The following is a 26,455-nucleotide window of genomic DNA, read 5'->3' on the forward strand; positions in this document are numbered from 1 at the left end:
CTGTGTGGTAAATAAAGCGGTGGGCGAATTGCCTTCTTCCAGTTTCACATCATCTAAAGAGCAGGAGTGATCACTGTGTGTGTTATTTATGATAAATTAAAAGTGCTTTTGGAAATTAGGTGCCTGGATAATATTCTAATGATTGATGTTAAAATGATCTGGGATATATTAAGTCAAATCCTCACTATCCAGTAATTGCAGTGTGTTTTTCATGATTATATATAATACCAAAAAGAGCCTTGTGAGCTCAGTTCATAGCTAACATTGTGCATTTGATGGTTTAGCTACTAAAAATGTACGACCACGCTCAGGTGCTGCTTTCACTGAAATCAATCTGTTTTCTTTCTGTGAATTTTTATGTCTCAGTTCACTTTTTCCAAATATATATTTTCAAGCAAGTTTCTTTTTTTATTGAGCTCTGTGTATTATGTAACATGAAAGAAAACAACAAGTGAACAAACTGAGTGTAACTGGCAATGTTTATCATTTCTGAAAATGAAAAATAATGTTGGTGTGTATGTCTGTGAAATGTGACTAAATGTGTTGCCACAACTGGCTTTAATGTGTGTAAACAAAGTGCATCTAGGGCTCTATAATTTATTTATTTATTTTTATGCATGTGTTTCAGCTGCAGGATGAATTAATCTTCAGCAAATATGCTGTGCAGATTGCGTTTATTACTCATAGCTGTACTTTTGGTGAACAAAAATCTATTTAAGGATCTAACTGGGTCAAACTGCTTTTCATTAGAATTATTGCTCAACACTTAAATTCATCAGGTAAAACAAACATGAAACAAAATAACACCTTTTTCATGTTGATTGCTTAAAAACACTTAAAATTTTGATGTAAAGTCACAGCTGTTAACACAATGTTCTGTCAAAATTTCATGCTGTGAAGTCACCAAGCTTCTTCATAGGAACGGTGATCTAATGGAAACGGACCAGGAAACCAGTGTGAGTGACAAAACCTTTATCTTATCATGGATTGTGATTTGGATGCAGAACTTGAAATCGCAGGCCCCATGAGAGGAGATGATTCTAGGCCTCCCTGCATTTGACTGGAATTAGATTAGTAATACTCTGCTGCACTCAGATGTTTATCCACCCATATTCAGTGATTGATTCATTATCAGACAAATCCCCCACTGATATTACAGCCATGGGGAACAACATCTGACAAATGTATACTCGTTTGCTGTTCCCTGATCAAAGCGCATGAGGTAAATCTGGTTCAAATCTGCATAAGAGACCATTTTATTGCTTTATTTATATATATTTTTTACTTGATCTCAAATCACATCTAAGCCACTGTATCAGATTTTGAGAGAGAGTTACATCCGTTTGCAATTTCCAGTCCGAAAGTGTAAAATAATCGTGCATCCAAAGATAGCACAAGGTGTTTTGGTCCAGCTCTATTCAGGATTGTTGTCTCTCCTCAGGGACCAAACCTGTCTATACTAATACATTCATCTGCCTCCAGCTGAGAATGTAGCTCAGGAAGAGGTGAGCCAGGCTGCAACCAGGTGCATTAGGGACTTTCTCTGTGCCTGCTTTTATCACCTGTCCTCTTACTAGCACTCTCACTGATCTATCCTTGAGCCTAACTGTGTCTGCACAGCCTCCTCTGTGGCTTTATATCTGTCCATTATCGGCCCTGTCCAATTTATCTGCACATTTCTTCAGCGGGCATTGTCTGCTGAACAAATCGCTCCTGTCTCTACAGAGCCACTGGGAATGATCCCACAGTGAAAAGGAATACACAGAGGAGGAAAACACAGGGAGATGTGAGATGGGCTTCTGCACTCACTGACACACAGCTTGGCCTCTCTGATACTTCAACAACCCCCTGCAGTGTTAAAAATAACCAGCTCCTCATCTGACTGACCAGACAGACTGGGACTTCAAGGGAGTATTATCTCACTGGCATTTGTTCAACAACTAGGAAGACAGACAACACACACACACACACACACACACACACACACACACACACACACACAGACATAAACAGATAAAGAGCAAGCATGACAGATGCAGAAAGAAAACATTGGAATGCTAATATTACGCAAAGGGGATGAAGCCGAAAGTCTTATTTTCACCAGTGACCAGGCAACATTTTAAAACTGTTGCACAGTTTTAATTCCCATTGGACATTTCTTATTCTTTTTGACATTCTGCTCCAGTGCTTAACTTTCAACATATTTTCTATGTGTAGTTTTTTATGTATGTGTGTATTCATATATGTATGTTCCTCCTTTTGTAACAGGATCTAAAAATTAGTTTGAAATAGAAGTCCTCACATTCAATATTTCCATAAAGGAAATCCAAAGCAGAGAGAATATTGAGGCAATTATTACTCAACTAAATCATTTGACCCAGAGAAAATGTATTCAAACAATACACTGAAGGTCACATGAGAGCTTTTTAAATGTAGCTCCTACAAATTGTAGAGAGACTCTCTAATTATCTGATGAAGAATTTTTTTCATCTTAATTTTAAGATACACTGCAGATAAAATAAAATAAAATAAACAAACAAAACACTACACAAATCTCCCATGTAAGGAGTATGGATTCTTGTTTGTCTGATGACCTCTGCTGGTCAATGTGAGAACTGCAGTAATAGGTGCTTAAAAAAACGTAAAGCAGAAATATTTCCAAAATATAATTCTTTATTTAAGGTATCCATTATTACATGTATGTGAATTCCTTTACTGATCATAGTGGTTGTGATGGTACATTTTAGCCTTACAAAAATGTATGAAAAAAGTTGTTTTTAAAAATTTTTTTTTTAAAGCAACATTAACACAGTCTCATTTCTGAATAGTAGAAAACAATATCTCTCCTGAAACATATTTACAATATGGTTGCAAAAGAAGACATCAAATTTAATTCTGTTACATAAAAATGTATTTACATCTAAATATCTCACTGCTTTTATGTGCAGATAATATATGCTTAGTTTAGTTAAGTTAAACATACTTACAGGACAGGTAATGTACTTTCATTTGAGTGTATAAATACTTACATATTTCCTGTCTTATCTGTGGTTTTAAGGATCATTGGTCATTTTGGGAAAATCCACATTATACCTAAGAGAATGATTTTCCATTCTGTCACAACAATGAGAGAGTTAGACAAGGAGTACAAAACTATGTTAACTGTTTTGTGATAATTAAAAATAACTGGCCTAAACCTGAACTAACTGAAATGTAGCTCCCTCATTTATAGAGGTATTAAGTATCATGGTGGATGAATGTTTGCGTTTGCAAAAAATATAACATTTGGTACAAGAGGCTCTAGATGCTTCTACACAAAGTCATATGGTTTTAATATGATACAGACACCGAGTGAGTGATTAGATCAAAATATGGTAATGATATGCACTTCATTTGTTGGAATGTGGTGCAAAATCCCTTCTGGTGTTTTCAATCCAGTTTCCTCGTTTCAGTCTAGAAATCCTGCTTCAGTTTTTCAATGCTGAAGTCGTCGTGGTCCAGTTTGGAGAGAGTCTTCCTTATTCGCAAGGCTGTAAGGCGGGCTGTTGGGTTCTGGTACCAGCACTCCTTCATGACCTTCACGATGGCTGACAATATCTTAAAAAGGCAGAAAAAATATAAAACACCACATTTCCAAAATGTAATTGTACTTTTGCGTTCATTTTTATGTCTACTTGTGTGTGTCTGTTTATGCCAAATAGCCTACTGGGTGAGAATGGAGTCTGTTGTGCAGACTGGGCCTCTGCTGGTCCACACACACCACCTTTTTCATCTCCTCAAAGCTGGGATCCGAGGGCACCAGGTCAAAGAAGGGTGGACGGTAATCTTCCACAATGCCTAAAAAAACCCCCAAAGTTAAACAGTGGATCACTTGTTCCCCTCTTGTCATTCAGTGGGGTGATCAAGCAAAGTAAGATGTCAGAATTATCAAATTAAAAGCCCAGTGAGGTGTCTTGTTGTGAGGGTTATCTCTTCATACATCTGCGGAACACAAATGTGTTTTCATATGAAGCCTGAAAGAGCACACTCAGAGACTCAGACAGGCTGCGGTGGGAGTTTTGTAAAGCATGTCTCGCTAAACAAGAGAACGGGGAGAGATATGAACTCCCTGGTGACTACATTGGGATGGAAATCTGGAAGTCATGCACACACACGCATACACACACACACAGTCATTGGTGCATGGCTGTGTGCTTGCATATAAAAATTGCATGCACGGGCATCTGGACTATGTACAAGTGAGTGCTGACACCAGATAAGACTGTTTATAATTACTGCAGTGCTAATCATGAGAGAGGATAGCAGAGGCAGACACAGACTAGAAAAACACTGGCCTGCTGAGAGACATGGGACTGGCTGCTTGTTCTATATACTCTACAAAAGCAGACAGACGTGTGACAAAGAACTTGTTTTTAACACGCTCGCTCGTGTGATGCATTAGCTTCATAACAAATTTGTGGATATATATCTACATTTGCTTCCTGAGGTTTAATCTAAGGCCAGATTTTTCTGCTAATGGATGGAAAGGCATAACATTAAAAACAGATCACTGTTAACCTACCATTGACAAGAGTCCTGCGGGTAATTTCCCAAAAGACCAGCCCGAGAGCCCAGATGTCAGTTTGCTTATAGGACTCAAAAACATCCACACGGATAGTTTCATCCAGCACCTCAGGGGCCATGTAGCGCTTGGTCCCCACGCGAGGGTTATTGCCCATATCGAGGTAGTCATGGGACTGAGAGTGTATCACTGCTAAACCTGAGGAACGAATGAACACAGAAAAAGCTTTTAATTTACAGTACAATACACACTACAAAATGCATCTTTAAAGAGCTCTTTCTCTAAATACATTGCTATAAACTGTTAGCAGATTTTGTGAATATCCTTGCAAACCTTACCGAGATCAGCGATGCAGCACTGTCCGTTGCGCTTTACCAGAATATTTCGGCTTTTCAGGTCTCGGTGGGCAATAGCTGGTTTTTCCTGGGAGCTAACAATCTCAGTGTGGAGGTGGACCAGGCCACAGGTCACAGACAGACACATCCTCAAGCAGCTCTCTGGGTCCAAGCTGCTGTACTGCAAGAAATCGTAAAGAGACCCGAGCTCATGATAGTGGGTGACGAGCCACAGCTGGGTACTGGAATTCTTGGATGTCATGTCGGAGGCTATGAAACCTAAAAAGCAAAAGCAAACAGAGAAAATGTTGCTGTTTGAATGTTTTTTCTTAAAGGTGCAATTTCTTTTCTTTGGAGGCGAAGGACTGGTATCATACCGAGTATGTTGTCGTGTCGCAGCTGTACAGTATTGTAGATCTCTGTCTCTCTAAACCAGGAGTGCTCATCTCTAGAGGAGAAAATCTTGACGGCGACACTTTCCCCCATCCACGTTCCCCTCCAAACCTCTCCATACCTGCCTTTGCCTACGAACAAAGTGACATCATTAATTGCAAATAAATAGAATAGAATAAAATAGAACAGAGTTTATTTGAACGTGCAAATATAACAAAAATTAAAAGAAAGAAAAACTTCTCAACACGCACACGCACACACACACACACACGCACACACACACGCACACACACACGCACACACACACACACACACACACACACACACACACACACACACACACACACAAAAGTAAAGACATCAAGCTGTCATGAATATCTCTATATCCCATACAATTTTCATGCTCGACCACATTTCCAGAATATAATTTTACTTGTGTGTTCAAAAAAAGGAAGAGAAATGAGACTGACCGACACACTCAACAAGTGAGATTTGCCTGGCCATAGTTCTCTGGACAAGATATGGAAGCCCTGTCCCACTCCCTGATGTACAAAACTCATCATAGATATTCTGGTGAGAGAAAAGAAGACAGGCAGGCATTTAAAATCCACACGTAACAACTAAAAGACAGGAAAGTTTTCCTGTATTCTGTCTGACGTCAGCCATGAAACGTCTCTTACGCCATATGTGGGGTCATCTCCACTGGGGACTTTGAGTATTTTGACATCATGGCCTTCAGCATCTTGTAGTCTGCGGGCTGCACGTCGGAAGCGCAGGAGTAGTATCAGGCCAAAGACACAGGCAATAACAAATAAGAACAGCAGGAACAGGGAGATCCACAGCGCTAGGTAACCAGCTTCTGGGGGTGTCGGTGTCGGGTCCCCATCTGGAAACACAGAAGAAGTCAGGAACATACACACATATAGACACAAAGAAACTGAAAAGATTAAACTCATGAGATAAAATTCAAGTGGCATGACATTGATATGTTCTTACTGACCACAAGGGGGAACCAGCTGCTATCTAAAGGGAAGCTACAGTAATATAAGTGCAAAACAGTGCTAGATGTTAACTGAACTGTGGAGATGAGCCAGAGGCCCAACTGAAATAAGACAAAAGCATTATTTACAGGGACACACTAGCTCTTTGTTTCTTGGATAATGTGATGTTCCAGTATTGAAAAGGAAAGGCTTTAGGTACTGACTTATGTTTGGAGGCACTGTGAAGTTGGAGTTGCAGTAGTCCTCTCTGCAGCACTTCGTAAAGTAGTTGGGCAAGGAGGAGTAGCACTGCACTTTGGTGACCTCACTGAAACAGCCCAACTCCTCATATCCGTCTTTCATCCAGTTATAAAAACAATGTTTTCCCCTGCACGTTTCATTTTTACATGTGCCTTTGTCATTTTTGCAGGCACACAGCAGATCCCCATCATCTGTGGTGTCTGGAAAATACATGAAATCAGCACTGAAACAAGTTGGAAGATGGGGGTCATGTAATAACACAAATTACGTCCAGTAAAACAAAGCCAAAAACACATGAAATTCAAGTATTCCATCTTTGTTTTGAAAGAAAATGTAAAAATTCTAAACTCTACCTCCTCAAATATAATTAAGTAAATAGTTGTTATAGAAAGGTCTAAATAAACAGATACTTTTTATATTTTAAATCGTCATATTTTTGAACTATGATACTAAAAAGGACTCAGTGGATGGATAGGGTAACATATAACTTTAAATGTTAAAGTGTAGCATGTGTGCATGAAAAGCCACAAAACACCTTTTGCTATAAATGTGTTATAAAAAACCCAAAACAAGCAGAACTCTGCAGAAACCATAAATAGTTTACGGTGCTGCAAACATTTTTGGAAGCTAAGAGGAAGACAGGCTGTGATATAGCTCAACCAGCCCTGCAGTTGGCATTTGACTACCTTCACCAGGCACCCGTTTATTCTGCCATTTCACATCTGACAGGTATTGCACAGCCTTCTTGTCTCAACTTGCTTTCTGGAAACAACTACTTATGTTTATGACAACCAGCAGACTGAGCCATCCAGTCTATGTGCAGGCTGCAGATGCAAAACAATACCTATGAGGCGCATTCTCAGTGGGTTCTGCAGTGCAATCAGACCCTTCACATTAGTCTAATCTGATTTAGCGTCAGAACCAAAAATACTCTGTAATGCACCTTTAATTGAATGAAACAAAGGGAATGTCCTCACAGTAGTGAAAATTATTTTCTACATCCGACCGCCAACTCACCTCCATGGATGGCAGACGTCCACAAAATAACTCCAGCTATCAACCCTGTGAGCACAGCAGAGCTTCCCATCTCTGAAAAAGCAGGGAAACCAAAATATTACCAAAAATATTACCAGGTAATGTAATTACATAATGAAAAAAACAATTGGTGATGTTTAATTATTAGGAGCTGTCTCAAAATCCAAAGGTTTAGGTAAAAAAAAAAGTCAGTTGGGTAATTAATATTATGAATTCTGCTTAAATTTGCATACAGTTACTGAACAGCGGCTGAACAGGGGCTAAAGCTCAGACTCTGAGGAGGAAGCAATGAGGTAAAACAAACAGTCAAAGGGCCCAGCCTGTCTGCCTGTGTTGTAATTGCATTGGGTGGGAAAAGGGGTCTTAGGGGAAGCAGGCTGTTCAGAGTGTTTGTGTATGCGTGCTCAGATTATGTGTTGCGCTGTGCTAACCAGGCTCCAAGCCCGCCGACTCCAGGACTGCCCCTGTCGCAGAGTAAATGTTGATGGCTATGCTTCCTGCTATTGAGTGGCCCCACCCGGCTGGCCGGCGAGACTCAGGTCTGCTCATTGTTTAGAGCTGCACTGCTGAGAGTCACGCAATAAGAAGGCATCACATAAAAGTCAGCCTCTCTTGCTCCTCGGACCTCTAACGTTGATAGCAAGGATGAACTTAAACCTGTTAGATTAAACTATTAAAAGTTGCAAAATATGAAATAAACGATGAAATGTGAATTTTAATTTAGAACTCTAGAAACACATTGGGAAATGTTGGAGCAGTGGCATGTTTAGCTCTGTCATATCACCTCCTCTTTTAACAACATGATGTAAGTGTTTTGTTACCGAGGAAACCAATTTTCAGCAAATCAGCAGTTTGAGGTCTCATTTCATAATGTGCTAAACGTTTTCAGTGGGTGACAGAATTGAAGTGCAGTTCATTACCTGGACTCTTTTACTAGAGTGCCATGCTTCAGCTTGTCATAGTATATGTTTATCCAAAATTGGTATGTTGTATATTAAGGTTACAGATGTTCACAGATGTTCAGGTATGTATATTAATAGACAGCATACCATCATGGATGCTAAGGTTTGAACTTTCAAATCAGCCAGTCACATGGCAGCAAATCAGTGCATTTAGGCACATAGTCAAGATGGTCAAGATGACCCGCTAGAATTCTAGTCAAGCATCAGAATGGATGGGGAAGAAAGGTGATTTAAGTGGTTTGAGCGTGACACGGTTGTTGGTGCCTGACTGGCTGGTCTAAGCATTTCAGAAACTGCTGATCTACTAAGATTTTCCCACACATCCATTTCTAGTGTTTACAGAGACTGGTCCAAGAAAAGAGAAAATATGGACCCGGTATCTGGGCAAAAATGTCTTCTTGATGCCAGAGGTCAGACAGAAATAGACAGACTGTTTGAAGCCGACAAGACGCAACTGTAACTCAAATAACCACTCGCTACAATCAGTTATGCAAAAGAGCATCTCTGAATGGACAACACATTGGTTTGAAGCAGATGGACAACCGCAGCAGAAGACCACACCAGGTAAAAATTGGACAACAGAAAATGAGAAAAATGCTGTTTGGTCTAATGAGTCTTGATTTCTGCCGTAGCATTCAGGTGGTAGGGTCAGTTACAGAAAGCGTATTTGTTGATCATGTCAATACCGTTCATGACCACAGCGAATCCAGATCCCACAGGATAACGTGCCATGTCACAAAGCTCTGATCATCTCACAGTTACCAGATCTCAGTCAAGGGGATTCCCTCTTGGATGTTGTGATTTGCATCTTGGACATGCAGCAAACAATTCCCCAGCAACTGTGTGATGCTATCGTGTCAATATGGGCCAGAATCTGTGAGCAGTGCTTCCAGAACCTTGTTGAATCGTTGCTACAAAATGCTTAAAGCAGTTCAGAAGGCAAAAGGCAGTCCAATTTGATACTAACAATCAGTAACTTGTTAGTATGGGTGGTGAGTGTATTTGTTTTAAATAAACATGAGATTTAAAAGGTTTCTAACCCAACTCAGCAGATAACGGCAGTCACTCATTCAGTGTTGTTTGCACGAATAATTCTAATAATCAGACTGTTTTCTGTTTCCCTTCTCTTTAATTAATTAAGCATTTACTACTGACTGCTTTCACGTGAGATGTTTATGTAACACGATAAACTGTAGCTACACTAGGAATCACCAAAAGTCAATGTTCAAACTGTGGCACACTCTGCTGTGAGAATTGTAAAAGAAAAGCTCTCAGATTGAAGTCTCAAAGACAAAGCAAGGGTGATTTTGCAGGAGCCACATCACTCAGCATTAGTTCAAGGCTCACTTCAAGTCTTTGGTGTTTAATAACAGGCGCACAGCTCTCCTTTTTTCAACTTTAAGCCTTCACAGCATCTCAAAATTGTAGCTGCAGAAAAATCTAAGTTGCACACACTTGCACATGCTGGCACACTGTGTAAATTACACAGAAGTTATGCTTTAAAAAAGGGGGTTACAGAAAAAAAAAACTATCCAACTGCACATGTCTCATAGCAGTTAACCGTTGAACTTTGGATGTGTGGCAGCAGAACTTTCACATGTCTGCTAAAAACCACGGATATCCGCTTTTAAATTTGGCACATCAAGCCACATATTTTACAGGATGTAGTCACTTTGGTGATTCCATCAAATCGTGTCAAATGTCACTGATGAGAAACCAGATGGGTAAAAAATAAAGATGAATATTTATATATGCTTGGCTCGCATTTAAGTGCATCTTTCCTTCAATTCTACGGAAGATCTTCTTTAAAGTTTCCTATACTTATCAAAGTGTCAAATCAAACATGAAACTTATGCTAAGTTAAGATATTTCTGTTTCCTATTGGTTAAAAATATCACACTAAAATGATCTTTATACATTCTTTGCATCTAGGGTTCAAGCTCAGTGCACAACAACCCGCTGCACACAGCTCTGGCACACTAAAACCACAAGCTATATTCTACCAAACAGCAAAGCGCACTTCCTGAATCACTCAGACTGAATGTAAACTGTGTTAAATCTGTGGGTCCAGGAGAAGAATAGGATAAACACAACTACTCCTACACAATGTTCTTATTCTCGGTGGACAACTGACAACTGGATATAATTTTACCATGCACTGGGTCCTAATATGAGAGTGCAGTAATCACAACCTCAATCGTGGGCAGCCTAACTTTATACTCCAGCAAACTTCCTCTCTAAGCTCTCTCCTGTTTGTCTCCATTCTGTCCTAAAACTACACAGGGGAAAAGATCCACTGACATCGCTTCCTGTCATCTACAGAGAGACAGATCTCTCATTCCATCGCGATGACGGTGTAGTTAAGAGCTGGATTGGGAGGAACAGCAAAGGAGTCTCAAACTTCCTTTCTGCTGGGCCTCGTTTCACCCCCCCCCCCCCCCCCCAAAAAAAATGGAGGAAAGTAACTTTAAGCAGAGTTACTGTAAAAGCTTTTATTCTCAGCTTAAACATCACATTCAGTCATTTTAACGTTTAACCTTTGCGTGTAATCCAGTGATTGTCATCAACTGCCAGTAACCTTGGCAGCACTGTGCCTTCTTTTCAAGACAAGCTTGGAAGGATTTATGGCTTACTCAGTGCTCCTAACATGCATACCTACAATAGACGTTGGTCAGAGAATGGAAAAGACAAATGAAATATTATTGTACCTCACACATACGGTGCACAGAGAGTGGCCTTTGCTTCTCAAGAAGAAGAAGAAGGGAAAAAAATGCATGAAGATCTTGGTATGAGTGATGCACCCTGAAGAGATCAGCAACAGCACCCACTTGGAAAGAACCTGTGTCACTTTTACAATGAGCTGCAGCCAAAAGACACTTCCTGTGTGTGGATGTGTGTAAATCTTTGTAAGCAAATGTCACATTCTGCACACTTCAAAATGAATGGACTTTTCACCTTAAAAGATTTGTTAGAAAAAAAAGGTCACAAGGCATATGCCAGTAGTTCAGGAAGTACCCACATCCTTATTTGGGTAAAAATAGCCATGCGTGAAGAATAAACCCTGTGTATGAAAGAAAATCTGTGTTTTTAGTAAGTGTGCAAAGATACTATCAGTAAAGCACTTAAGTTTAGGAAGTGGACCGATGTTTTCTATCAATGTTACATTGAAATAAAATTGCAATACAGTGATACAATTAAATGACGTAGGTGGTCAGTGAATGCTGTTTAACTACTTCAAATGGGCCTACGAATGAGATGAATGTTTCTCATATTTATAAGATATAAAACATAGGATATGTTAAATCCTTATGTTTAAAGTATGAAACAACTACAGAGTGACCACTACTTGAGTTTTAGGACTGACACAGATAATAAAATACCACAACAAGCCACATTTGACACGTAACACACGCAGGGCAGGGAAAAGTAAGCACCTCTAAAATCAAGTCTACTAGACCACAATTTTTGCTGTGGGCTATTTAAATTGTGCGTAGTGCTCAGTTACATAGAAATAAATAAAGGTAGCTCACCGTGTCCTGTGCCACAATATAACAGATTAGCTATGATAACAAAAACACGGCGAGTAATAAGAAACAAATACCGCAGTTAAAATCTGTAAATGCTGTTAATTCTGACTTGAAGATCAGGCCATTTGACACCTGTTCACATCTGGAAACACGTGGATTGATGTAAGCCGCTGTCAAAAGGTAACTTTTAATCCGGTGTTACAGTGTTACAGTGCTACAAGATTCATAATAATAGTTCAGTGAACAGAATAAAAAGAAAACAAACCCACGACCATTACCTGTTTCTGCTCGTGTTGTTTTTGTGTTTTTTAACTTGACAGATGTAAACGCCTCACGTCTCCCATATCAAAGACGGCTCCAAGCGCTTCTCATTGGTCCAAGTTTTGTCAACGATAGGTAGAAGAAAGCTTTACAATGCCAACAGCTTCATTTTCCCTCCGTCTACACGGCCCTAATGCAGATGTTTCCCCTCACAACTCTCATCCTTCGCCGCTTCGATGACGACTAAACGACGTTTTTGAGAAAAGTACGTCCTTTTTTTCCTTCACCCCTTCACGGCCCCCTCGAATTAAAGTTAAAAATCGTAAATACACACACTTCTTAAAAGAAAAAAAGGAAGAAGGGTGGCAGCGTGGCAGAAGTGAAAATGAAAAGGCAGCTGGTTGAGTCCTGACAGGGGGACAAGCTGTAACTATCTCATCTCGGTCCAAATCTGCGCTGATAAACCGAGAACACAAACCGCCGTCTTTTTGGAACCACACTCCTTCCGCTTTCTGGCTGTTCCCCACCGAGTCCTCTACTTACTCACTAAGTAAGAACACTTTGGGTCTTGTCTGCGTTCCTGATTTAAAGCCAAGATTGCAGATTTTTAAATAGTATACAGTTCTGTCCCACCCCTTATTGTCCCACCGCACAGGGTCTGCTCGGCCTGGAATGTGTTCTCATAGCGGTTTTCCTGTTGCTTGCTAAACCTCTCATTTTCCTTTTCCCCTGTGTCTGCGCCGCACCGAAAGGAATGCGCTTCAAAGGCCCCTCTATGATACAATAATATTATTGCAAGTGAAGCCAAGAAGAAGCTAGCGCTTATTTATCTATTTTATCAGCTGTTAAAAATCAAAATTCTGCTTTTGCAAGAGTTCAGAAGCCACTGCAGGGTTTATCCTAAACTTGAGATCAGACTGTTCTCAATACATTTCATGTAACAGATGTCTGGTGTGTCTGTTTTCTTGCAACAACCAATTCAAAAAACCTTGTCAAAAATGTAAATATCAGGTCCAGCACTTCTTCTGTTGAGCAGTCTGTGAATACTCAATATTTAATGCATGATTTCCTGTCCACCTGGTGGCAGCACAAACAGGCTGTCACTACAACAGCCACACATTAGAAAGTTTTCAAGCTATGCTACTGTCCTGCAACTAGTGTATACATCTATCTTTGAAATATGTAATTTTTATTAAATTTCAGTTTCATTTATATAGCATCAAAGCTACTGTCACCCTAAGCTTTATATTGTAAGGTAAAGGCCATACAACAGTTAGCAATAGCGCCCTATGAGCAAGCACCTGGCGAAAGGCAAAGCTGCTTTTTAACAGGAAGATAGAACCAGGATCAGGAAGGGGCGGTGAGAAGAAATAGAGGGAGATGGGACAAAAGAGACACAAGAAACCCAGCAGCCTGGGCCTATTGCAGTATAACTAAGGGAGGTTTCAGGGTCATGGCGATCCATATGATAAAATGCATTACTCTGTTTTGGTCTCTGCTAATTTCTGACAGAAATATGTGACTCTTTAGCTGCTAAAACATGGTTTGTTATGTACTGTCACCTCACAGCATGGAACAATCAGCTGGCTGAGGCCTCTCTGTGTCACCTTTGCATGTTCTCCTTGTGCCTGCATGGATTACCCTTGATTCCTACTACAGTCGAAAGACAGGTTAATTTTAAACTCATCAGTGATGAGTAAATGTTTTCTTGCATGGTTTCTCTGTGTTAGCTCTGTGTTACACTGTTGGCTTGTCCAGAGTGTATCACCAACGCTTGTATTTGTGATAGGCCCTGACCCCAACATGGATAAACAGTTTAAAAAAGCAAGGCTTTATGAAACTGGTTGTTTTGGCAAAAAAAGAATGCAAAGGGAAAATATGAACATGCTTGATTTTATCATCATTTTCACTTCTAATTACCACATTGTAATGTTTTTCAGAGAACAATGGCTAGCAAACCTAGCTCGAGATTCAGAGATATGGTGAAAAACATGATTTGACAATGAACAACTAGAGCAGATTGTGGACGAACTCAGTGCTTTCAGGGTTGTTTGGACAATGGGGCACCTTGATCGCTTGAGTGTTGAGAGTTAACAGACATGTTGAACTCTGCATATGCATCTTTATGCGTCATGCAAGTCAAACTTTAAGTAGCAATGAGCAAAACAAATTGTTAATGGAAGGTGACCTTAAGACATATGTTTCCTTTAAGAAATATATCCTGCTTCTCTGGATGTCTAATGTATGTGGTGGGAATTACTGTGTGGGTTACATGTCCACTCAAGCTGGGTACAGCATATTTGTGGTCAGCAGTCAATGTGTGTCTTAAGTGGCAAATACATTGCTGCCAGAGAGGCTGCACTGTGTGACATTACTTCCTTCAACAGCGCCTGAGAGAGATGTCTTCATGTCTGTAATATGAATTCCCCTCCTGGTTCCCAGGCGTCATAATCTCTCCTTTTTGGCTTACGGCAGCAGACACAGCTGGAAGCTCTCACATCAGCTGTCATGTAGAAGAGAGCAAATTGTTCTTTTTGAATTCAGCAGTTATATTTTCTTTCCCACTAATCCCAGAGGTTTGAAGAGCTTGTTTCCTCTGGGATTTTCTTAAAGAGTCTGTTTTTTGAATAATCTAGAGTACAGGAAGTGTTAGTTGATTTAAAAAAAAGAAGCAAATTGTTGATAAAGAAATGACCTTTTTGACTTGCTCATTTATATCTTTGAACAGCCAATAACTTAGCCACAGACAGCATGGTGCACACAACACATAAGCTAAAATGTTGTGTTAACTTTGGTCATAGTTGCCTTTACAGGGTGGTACTGCGTTCTGAGAGTTTTGCTGCTGAACAATCCAAACACCCTGACCCAGTTTATGTGTATAAAGATGTGTGTTTACTGCTTGAGTCTGCATAGACATGGCAAGAGTGTTGTTCTTTCAGTGAACTCTAGAGAGGTACTTATTTTAAGCCTGACCTCAAGTTCCCCTCTGAGGTGGGGAAGTTAGCCACAAACGTGACAATGTTCCGATTTTGTTTTTCTGTTTAGCTGCTAGTTCATTGCTTGCTCAATAATCTTCAAAATGAGTCATATAAAACACAATCAGTTTGTTAGGCATAAGATAAGATTGATTTTATGTTATCACCCATGAAAGCTAATTGTTGTGTAACGATATTGCACAGCGGATTAAAAGATTACAGGTCAGAGTTCAAAAGTCATGCAGTGCCACTGCAGCGAGTGCATCACGGGCTTGCTTAAGAAAATCTATTTAACTTCATTGTGAAAGTGTGATCAAGGTTACGACACGGGGCTCGTCAGTCACATGCAGATCAGGCAGGAAATGTTGCCCTGGCGGTGAGTCCCTTCTATATTTTTCATGAAACAAAACTGCAAGAAGGGGAACGTACCCGTATAAAAGAACTGTTACGAAGGTAACCTTGAATTCTTTTCCTGTTAAAGTACTATGCATCGCCAAATCACCACTATTCCCAGAATTAAATCCCAGTTTGCTTATGGTTCTGGTTTGGAACAAGCTGGCTGCTGACCTCAGGTCAGTTCTAACTCTGTCTACAGTCAAAAACAAACTTAAATCCTTTTTATTCTCACAGGATTGTATTTAATTTCTATTTTATTAAGGCATAGTAGATCAGGGTAGTTTAAAAATATTTTTACGTTAAACATATTGAGTCTCTATGTTTTTAATAATCAACATTACATCAAGCGTGATATGATTTTAACACAGACCTTTTTCACAGTTTCTGAAAGCAAATTGATGATAAAGAGGACATTTTTGACTTGCTCATTAATACTGTTGAATAGCAGGCACAATAGGCCTACATATGTGTTTATCTTTTACGTAAAACACATGTAGTTAAAGTGTAATCAAATCACTGCATAAATTAAATTGCCATTGGTCACTATGTGATGACACCAAACACTAATATTTTGTCAGTAATAAAGACCAACACACAAACCTTTGCAAAGGTCAGTCAGTTTATTCCAAACTTACACACACACACACACACACACACACACACACACACACACACACACACACACACACACACACACACACACACACACACGAACACGCAGACACAGTTTCAGTTTTACAGACTTTATAAAGATGTTGAAGACCTGAGCTTTTTGCATCTCTTGTTTTGACTTTAAATGACCCCAGAAATGATTGTCTAAATTTTCACCACAATGTATCTAATTATATATAGTTTTCAGAGAACACAATTAAACATATTTAGCTGTATTTGGGATATTTATTGCAGTTAAATGCACGATTTATTATTTATTATTTTAGTTCGTTTATCTATAAAGAGAATAATTAAAAAAATCCCAAAATTAAGCTATAGTCCACAACAGGTTTCTGTTCTTGAATATGCAGTTTGTTATTCTGATGATAATAATATGCTTATTGTATATTTCCCTGAATAGTAACAGTACTCGTTTTCAAATAATAATCGATGAAACAAACAATATGAAGCAGCAGGCTGAAGATTTCTATTTGCATCCCACTGAGCATTGTTTTCCAGTATGAAAGAAGATGCTTCAGAGATGGCTCTGTTCCTTTTATAGTATCACACTCACATCATTTGCGTGACACAGCAAAACACAAAAAAGAGCAAAAGAATCACAGAAAAGATGACAAATTAAAGGAAAACCTGAACCCTTAGTCCTTGCAGTTACATTTTGCAGGCATGGCTTGGGGTTACTTGTCTCTGTACACATTTGATACTTTTGGAATCTGCAAGGTTGCAGTGACTGCTTTGATTATCAGGGAGAGTCCTTGCAGATGTTCACATATGCCTCCAGTATACCTTTTTAAGAGACATTAATAGTGTATTAAACCTCCACTCAGGGGATGCTGGGTCCTTGTCATGGCTCACTGAGACGCTTAATGGAACTGAACCATAGATAACACACTTGTGCTTTCCATACGGCACAAACTAAAAAACATCTGTAGTAGTTGGTTTGTTGTAATACTGCTACTGCACAAACTGTGCATTCTTCCTTCAAGCAGAAGAGAAAGTAAAATAATAAGAGCAGCTACTTGTTCATGGTTTCTGCAGCTGCCATGCACAAGTCTGTAAGGGAGTATATTTCAGGTCTAAGAGGGGATAGAAATCAGTGTTCCGAGTCATCATAATTATTCCATGATGGAGCATTTCTCACTGATTTTTTCCTTTAATTTGTAGCTTAAATTGTTTGTTTTTTTTGTGGTTTTTTTTGGCCTTTCACGGTCTTTGATTAAATGTGACTTTGATACATTCCCTGAAGGCATCTGATCACATACAGTTGGCTATGGGCTATTTGGTTATATTGCAGTGAAATACCACAATGGCACGCTACTGAGAAGTTGTTCATGAAATGAAGATGGGTAAAATCCTTTTATAGAGAAAAATAACACCATCGCAGGTGTGTGCAGTCAGTGTAATTGCATCCTCAAAAAAACAATTCACCCTTTCAGACAGGAAACCAGTAAACCACAGTCTCTGGAAAACCAGATTCTATTTGGTTAGCATAATTTTTCAGCTTGTACAAAGATGCTGAAAAAAGCCATCCAGTGCATTTTCCAGATCAAGGTTCACCCATGTGTTTCCCTTGTCAGCTGCTCACTTCAGAACTGTTTTGCTAGAAAGAAAAAAATGGGCGTTTTCACTTCATGAACGTTTGGACCCCTTGGATTTTTTCTGTTCCTCTTTTTCCTTTTCTTGCTTTTTCTTCTCTCTCTTTTTTTCCTCCTTGGCTTCCTTGTACTTCCAGACAGGAGGTTCCAGGTAACCCTTTTGCCTTTTGTTCTTTTTCTCCTTTTTTGGAGTGCGCTCCCCAGATTTTGTAACTTCAATTTTGGGAATGCAGCCTGAGGGGAAGATGCTGTTTCTGTGTGCCATGCTGCGGGGGATGAAGCTTTTCATGCCACCTGTTGGTGAGCTTTGCCTGCGCTCTGAGTCTTGGCAGCAAGAGGTCAGTGATACAGAGGTGGCCGACACAGGTGAAGCTGAAGTGATGGAGCCATTACTGTGAGACACCATGCTCTCCTCCAGTTCCTTGCTGCTGTGCTTGTCAAGCAGTTCCGGTACAGCAAATCGTCGCTTGCCAATCTCTGGGGGGCTGGTGGGACAGAGTGGACGGCAACCAGTAGCTATCAAGGGGCTGTGGATGCTTGTAGTCATCCGCACCATGTGGTCCATGACCCCATTGTCTTGGGGGTCATGTGGGAAGCTGAAACTAAGACTGTCTTTTAAGCGCTGCCTCAGCTTCTGACCTGCTGTTTTGGCTGCAGTGGCCTTTGCCACCAGTAGCTTTAGCTCAGGCCACTCAGGAATGTAGCTTTCACAGAACTGTTCTGCAATAGGACGAGTTTGCAGGCGACGCAGTCTGTTCAGAGTCTCAAACCTTCCTGTCCTAAGAACCCAGTCCTTTAGACCTTTCCCCTGGACGAGGTCGACTGCATTGATATCTGCACCTGCACACCGAGGAGAGAAAACAGTAGAAATGTTGAGTGGGAGGAAATCAACTGCCGTCAACTCAGCGTAACAACACCACCATGTGGTGATTTTTGGAGCACAGGTTATTAGGTAGATGGCAAGCACCAGTATGGTGAGATGGGACAAAAATAGCTGGGAATACTTTTTTTTTAACTGCATTATTTTTTTATTTTTAAGTTTTACACCTTTTCATATTATATTACAGTAATTAAGTAATAGAAAAACAACGAAATAACAAAAACCTCTGGTGTTTTTCTGCTATTTACACATTTGTTTTTTACAATATAAACCCAAAGAGTCATGCTGAGAGATTTCTTTATTTACTACAGCAACATTTCTTTATGTTGCTTATGTTGCTAAACGTCTTTACACTGACAGAGGGTATACTATAAAAGTAAACAATAAATAAAACTGAAGTAACTGAGGTGATCTGGCCCACCTGAGATCAAACTGGCTGTATGTGGCCCACAGTGTAAGATGAGTTTGACATCCCAGGTTTAACCAATTTCTGGCTGAAGACGCTTAGTCATGTCTACTCAGGAGACTTTGGAAGTCTACTTGGCAAATAATCAAGGCTTTAACTGACCAAATATACACACAGATATTTTTGTTGCACACTATGAACACAGATGGATTATAGATTAATGTCTGACATCATTAAACTTTAAATAGAACGTGGACTGAATTATTACAGAGCTTTCTTAAATGTGTCCCTGCACAGTTCATACAGGACTAATCTCTGTAGTCCAGAAAAAAAACAGATTAGTTGACAGATCGGATGTCCGGCTTTGCCCTCTATATTACATATATAGGACATTAATAGATTTGTTATACCTATAAGAGTTTAATTGCAATCACACCAAACCAAATCCTCTACATCTGAGGTGTACATCCTGACTCTCCATGTGGGCTTGACATTCGGTCACAGGTGAGGGACATTGTTAGAAGATTTGATGTAGAAAGACATCTAGACGTACCATGCATTAGCAATGCGGAGACACACTCTTCTCTGCCTTGTAGGCCTGCCTTGATGAGAGCTGTGAACCCACGGGGGTCCCTGATCTCAGTGTCCACACAAGGGTAGTAGTTAAGGATATAGTTCAGAATGGTGATGAAGCCTGGATTGAAAAGATTATGTTATGTTAATATTCTATGATCAGCTTAGGAATTGATGTTGAAGTCATCTGATGTCTTCAGATGTACCTGCTTGGGCTGCAATCATGACAGCAGTGTTGCCATCATTGTCTTGATGGTTGATGTCTATTAATGGGCATGTGTGAAGCAAGGCGACGATGTCCACAAAACCCTTGGACACAGCCAGCATCAGCCCATTCTGAGGGGAAGAAGATATAAATAAATAGGCCTATTATAGATGCTGAGGTTACCTTTCTTCATTAATTGATTTAAAAAAAAAAGAAAAAAAGTCATTGTCATAGTACCTGTGTGGAAAAAATGAGAAGTGACATTTATCTCACCCTGCCATTGATGTCTAGCTCCATGACCTCATCTTTTGTGACTCCTCTCTCCATGATGCTGCGCAGGGATGCAGTGTCATTCTTGGCACAGGCCTCGTACAATGTTTTAGCCGGCTCTGTTGATTTTCCGTCCCTTTCATAGATGGGAAGCACGGAGTCGTCTGAAAGCACACTGCCCGAGTCAGAGTCATCCAGGAGGATCTCTGAGTCGTCAGATGGGCCACTGCCCAGGTGTGGGTCGTCATTTGCAGCAGCCATTGGAACCCCCGCTGACTCTGGTCACACCTGGGTGTCAGGCCTGCAGCAGAGATCCCTTATCTTAAACAGAAAAATGTAAATGTTGTTATCATACACACGAAATGAACACAGTTCACACAATTATTTTCCGTAGCCACATATATAGGTTCAGATTGAGCAGACAGGTGTTTGTTGTTGTAGTTAAAGGGGGATAACGTTTTTCAAAAAAAACAATGCATAAACCACGAGCAGCTTAGAGTTCATTTGCAGTAACGTTACCTTCGACAGATGTGCGAAACACTGAAAGCGCTTTTCCGGGTGTACACACATTATGTATGCACACAAAACTGCGTGCACATAGTTTGAAATGTGCCGATGTCTATAATTCGTTTTTCCTTTGCAAAAGCCAAATCCTAACAAGTGCTGCTGTCTCATTCCAGTCTCGTTTTGGCAGGTGTAAGACCTCTTCCCCTCCTTAGACCAGTTCACGTGTGATTGTGAGACGAGCAACACAGACTGGCAGCTTTTAAAGTTAGCATTTTAAATAGATCTGGTGACCTGAAAAGGCCTTGTTTAAAAGGCATGAGGCCTAAAGAGGATGAAGAGCTTTACCTCAGCCCTCCTGTCAAAGTAAGTCTCTGATTTACAACATAGGTAACCTCCCTGTGTAACATGCTTTGCTGCCAGTTGATTTTTCACTGGCACCACACAACAGAGAAAGACAGTAAATACTTATCACCTTGAAAGCAGTCTCATAATTTAAATATATTTAAGACAACTGAAACGTAAATAATGTGAAGGCACAAATCTACACATAAATAACAGCAACTATAAAACAAGAAATCCTGCAGAGCCGAGGTCGCTCAGTCTGCACAGTGAAGTGAAAGAAGGCATAGGGACACTCAACTGGGATGAAAAAGGCCATATGGTACTGGAAGCAATGGGAGGCCAGTCTAGTGACAGCATGTGTCATGGTGTCTTAACACTGTTATCCTGTGCTTCCATACATCAGCACACTGGCATATCCTGTAGTGTAAAGTTTGTATCTAATGTGTAAATATACTTTCAAGCCACTGAAGACACTATTTCTCAAGACTCAGAAATATGATAGTGTCAGCTAGTTCTAATTCTCTATATTTTAAAGACTGGAAATAACAGAAGAGCTGGCTGTGGTCCTGCATGCACCACAAAACTCACCCATTTTTTCAGCAAATTAGTTTTGCACCTATTGTCAGTCACAGTAATTAGAAGTTATTCCAATTGGTTATCTTTTTAATAAGCTCTTGTTAACGTCCATAAATCCCTTAATCCCACGAGCAAATGCTTGTATTTCAGCACTCTGTCATGCACAGTTCCCACACAAGTCTTTTCTCTCTCTTCCTCATTCTGCACAAACATAAAATGCCCTGACTTTAGTGTTGATGTGTAGGCCACTGTGGCCTCCACTTCCTGTTGAGCAACACCTTGCAATCTGGCCAGACATCTTACTCTGAATTCTAAATGTCAGCTGTCTTTTTTGCCTTTTAACGGTGGAATAAAGATGATTAAAAAGGGAATGTTCATAAAAACTAAAGCAAAAACAACACATGTCAGAACAAATATTACTAAAAATAATAACACAGCTCTCACCTGAAAGCAGTTCAGCCATGAGTTAGTCCTCTTCTTTTTTTTCTCCTCTGGTTTCTTACTTCCTCTTGACAGTTAAACCATCCTGGACTTCCACGCTTCTCGCTGGCGCTTAGTAGAACCTGGTTAAGGCTAAGTTTCCCAAAACTGACTGCAGCTCCAGATTTTCCCCTCCCTCCATTTCTACTAGTGCCCAGTAAGGTTGCCTCATCAGCCAGGTCCCAACATAGACTCTGCTGTCCTAAGTCAGCCAACGTGCTCTCTTCCTCTCATCCTGATTACAGAAGATTTAAGGATTAAGAGAAGGAAACAGACAGCGGCCAAACTTGCTCCCCTTACAGTCTTTTGAGTTGGTCTGCTTCTCTTTCTTCTCTCTTTTACTTCTCTCTGATCTCTCAGATCTCTCAGCTGCCCATCTGCAGCTTTCTGCTGCCCGTCTGTTGTGTCAGGGCAAACCCCTCAAACTGTCCAAAAAAGTCCTGTGACTGAATCATAGAAGCTGTTGCTCCCAAATCTGCTCTCTGCTGCTGAGGACCCCCTGCCTGAATAATTCCAGTGAGTCTGCCTAATGCAAGGCAGAGTCTCGGGTCTGTTTTGGAATGGAAATCCATCTGCTGGGACAACAAACTAACATTTATGGGGGAAAAACAATGGCACACAAGATGAAGTTATTGTGCATTGGCACAGACACTGTGGAAGTGAGTGTAAGCACCTGGTTTGAAAATGCCCAGTCCTTACATTATGAGGCATGAACAGTTAATACATTTTGTTCAGGAGGAAGTGCTTGCATAAGTTATATTTCATTATCCACAAACTTCATCTGTAGGTATTTAATTATCATATTAACATGATTATTTAAGCAAGTCTGATATTGAATCCAATATTATAACGGAAATAAATTAGGTTAACTTTTTAGCATTGTTGGTTTAGTAATGTCCCGTTTGAACCGTGACCACAGCCTTTCTGCTCACAGTGTCGAATCTCATATGTGGACGGGAATATCCTGTTAACAGGTGTATTCACAGCATCAGTGTTACAGTTACGTGGGTCCAAATGTGCATGTAAACAGATTAACCCTTATATTAAATTAGAGTAGGGCCAAGCCTTCACTTCAAGCATATGATTGTTGGCCTGTGTTATGTGACAGCACCTCTTGTTCAGAGGGGTTGCTGACTGCCCTCTTCTGATGAAACTTGGAAATGGACAGCCTGGACATGAGTACAGTTTGTGTGGTGGCATTCAGCAAGATAAAAAATAACATGATTCCTCACTGTAGGCCTTAGCTACTACACTTCCAAATGAAATCTACAAACTTTTAACAAGGCATGCAGACAATTTAGGCTTAATTTAAACAAATTATAATCACTAAATGCTCCTGCATTATTAAAGATCAACATTATTTCAAGTAGCAGATATCATTGCAGAGCCCAGTCATAACTGAGTAAAGCTGTTATAATAAAGGTTGGACATTCATTCAAAAGCTGCTTGATCCTGAGAATTATAGATGGTTATCTGCTTTCAAGAGTTAACAAACAAGCATGTTGATAACAGCCAGCTGAAGCTGACACACCTCCAACATCATAATCCCAAGAAATCCCATCAAATGTCCCACTGACAAGCCCTTATCCGAAGACACCTCTTTGGCTTTAAAGCATCAGATTGGACCTATAGTGTCACAGTAACCTTAACCGTCACTGAAAAGGTTCTATGTTTAGACACAAGACCCTGAGGTAGGTCTGATATGAAACACAGGAAGAGTAGAAAAGGGCATGCCTGTGGGGGGAAGATTATAGCTTCTGGGAGCAAAGCAGAAATAAAATTGACAGGAAATAATACAGAGGAAAAGGAAGTCTGTTTGGCATGACAGGGTGGGGTAGTGATTGAGGGTGTACTTTGGATGTTTTCCGTTTTTCTTTAAGATCTACAAAAAAAGGCCAATCAAGTTTACCAGATGAGGGCAGCATAGCACATTTAGCAACCTCTAAGTCATTTTCTCAAAGAAAATCAGTTGTGAATGAGATTTAGAAGTTTAAGTACATTTTGTTCTGATTCCCACCTCTTGATAGTACTCAGACTTTCCTTTTAGGGTCGGGGTTATTTTCTTTCTATTCTGCAAATTCCTGACAGAGTCATTTACTCATCACTGTGAAAGGCAGCCCAACCTCTCCCCAGACACCACATTACCCAGCACAAATCAGCGGTGGAGCAAAAGAAAGAGGCTTGGGACAAAGTGGACTAAGTTTAGCCAGCTTAGTGACTGATTCTAACAACAGCAATGTGCTTAGCTAATATTAGACTGTTGGCAGTCAGTGCAGGACCGTGCATCTGCTATATTAATTCCATTTATCTGCTAAAGACAGAACCACCTCTAATGCTATTTGCCTTAAAGCACGTACAATCCTCCAGCATCCAGGAAATAGTTAAACATATTTTAAACATATATTTAGATCATGTTATTACAAATGGGAAGATAAGGTGTGGTGGAGTTGCTTTAATTGATGAGTAAGTAAATACATTTTGCATTGACAGAGAGGATTTGTTCAGGGATGTGGGATTCAGACAAGAAATGAAGCTTCATATGGACAGCATCATGGTTGGGAAAAATTAAGGAAATAGGGCAAAATAAAATTATGAAAATATTCCCCCTCCCTGTCGTTGGAATTATATATATATATATATATATATATATATATATATATATATATATATATATATATATATATATATATATACTTGCGACCCTCTGCTCCAAAGGCGTGTAGTCTAACCACTACGCTATCCAGCTGCTATACATATATATATATATATATATATATATATATATATATATATATATATATATATATATATATATATATATATATATATATATATATATATATATATATATATATATATATATATATATATATATATATATATATATATATATATATATATATATATATATATATATGTGTATAGCAGCTGGATAGCGTAGTGGTTAGACTACACGCCTTTGGAGCAGAGGGTCGCAAGTTCGATTCCTGCCTGGGGCGTCTGTATCCAGTAAGGGTCCTAAGGCTAGACCCCCTATGCTAAGCAAGCCTACCGCAGACATGAGCGAGACAGATAAATATGAAGGCATGCCGGCTCGGACGTCGCCCGGATCAACAAGGTCCGCGTCAGGTGTTGAGGAACCAGGGCACCCTGACGAAAAGTGGGCTACTGGAACAAGAAGGCATCGGTGGGCAAGGGACGAAAACAGGGCGTTGTTGGAATGCTACTACGCAAGTAACCCCGGCGGAAGGGGCTACATGAATAGGATGAGGGACCTATGGATTCTTCGATACCCAACATCCACAATGACGGCGAAACAACTAGTAGCTCAGTGTTCCAACATTCGAAAGAAGGGACTGCTCTCACAGCTAGAGATTGACGAGGTACAACACAAATGCTACGGCAAGGAGGAGTCAGGACGCCAGGTCAGGGGGGAGATATCATCACCCCCACCCGAGATTGGGTACATAGCCCCAAGTGTGATAGGAGAAGGATCGTTGAGTGCGAGAGGAACTGACCTGAAAAATAGGATCATGGCCAAGCTTGAAACCTGGATCCCCCGTAGCCGGTTACCAAGATTACGTGAAGTACCCTCAGAAGGTCTGCTAGATGATGTTAATGCAGCACTACGGGCAATACCTACAACCACGATTACCGACACTAACAAGCTGATCTACAATACGGCAGCAGTGATCAGTGAGATGCTTGGCTACAAGTTGAACAGCCACAAGGGGCAGTACCCTCCATGGAGAAGGAGGCTAGAGGGCAAGATCAAAGTAGCACGGAGAGAGGTTAGCCAACTAACGGAGTTGCAGAAAGGTGCGACGAATAAGGTGCCTAAGAAATACAGCAAGCTGTCCATACCTGAGGCCTTGGAAACTGCCAAGCAAAGACTCACAGCCTTGGCCAGCCGCTTGAGGAGGTACACCAGAGAGATAGAAGGCAGGAGAATAAACCAGCTGTTCTCCACAGAACCAGCAAAGGTGTACTCTCAGTGGCAAGGGAACAATAAGAGAACAGCACCACCAAGGCTGGAGACGGAGCAATACTGGAAGAGCATATGGGAGAAGGATGCAACCCATAACGGCAATGCTCAGTGGCTAGAGGATCTGAGGGCAGACCACAGCGACCTCCCTGAACAGGGTCCAGTAACCATCACAGTGGCAGATATCCAAGAAAGGGTCTCCAGTATGAAGAGTTGGACAGCACCAGGGCCCGACATGGTTCACGCCTACTGGCTGAAGAAGCTAACTGCACTCCACGAGC

The 26,455-nt window shown here is 40.4% G+C and overlaps 2 protein-coding genes across 2 annotated transcripts; both read right to left on the minus strand.

Annotated features, from left to right (window-relative positions):
- Nucleotides 1–2,653: 2,653 nt before the first annotated feature.
- acvrl1 (activin A receptor like type 1) lies at nt 2,654–12,943 on the minus strand. Its single transcript, XM_085259636.1, has 10 exons — nt 12,333–12,943; nt 7,548–7,619; nt 6,494–6,730; nt 5,970–6,175; nt 5,760–5,859; nt 5,274–5,420; nt 4,900–5,175; nt 4,562–4,759; nt 3,707–3,837; nt 2,654–3,597 (listed from the first exon to the last, which is right to left on the minus strand). The coding sequence occupies exons 2-10, from the start codon at nt 7,615–7,617 to the stop codon at nt 3,454–3,456; spliced, it is 1,509 nt and encodes a 502-aa protein (XP_085115762.1). The 5' UTR covers nt 7,618–7,619; nt 12,333–12,943; the 3' UTR covers nt 2,654–3,453.
- Nucleotides 12,944–16,322: 3,379 nt separating this feature from the next.
- ankrd33aa (ankyrin repeat domain 33Aa) lies at nt 16,323–22,363 on the minus strand. The gene is made up of 5 exons (XM_085259490.1): nt 22,154–22,363; nt 20,288–20,605; nt 20,016–20,145; nt 19,790–19,930; nt 16,323–18,790 (listed from the first exon to the last, which is right to left on the minus strand). Exons 2-5 carry the CDS (start codon nt 20,543–20,545, stop codon nt 17,985–17,987), a joined length of 1,335 nt encoding a protein of 444 aa, XP_085115616.1. The 5' UTR covers nt 20,546–20,605; nt 22,154–22,363; the 3' UTR covers nt 16,323–17,984.
- Between the last annotated feature and the right edge of the window lie 4,092 nt (nt 22,364–26,455).

The sequence above is a fragment of the Mchenga conophoros genome, linkage group LG20, assembly GCF_057382185.1.
Source record: "Mchenga conophoros isolate Kocher_MC1m ecotype Shallow Benthic linkage group LG20, M_conophoros_male_GT1.1, whole genome shotgun sequence".
NCBI classification, from domain to species: Eukaryota; Metazoa; Chordata; class Actinopteri; order Cichliformes; family Cichlidae; genus Mchenga; species Mchenga conophoros.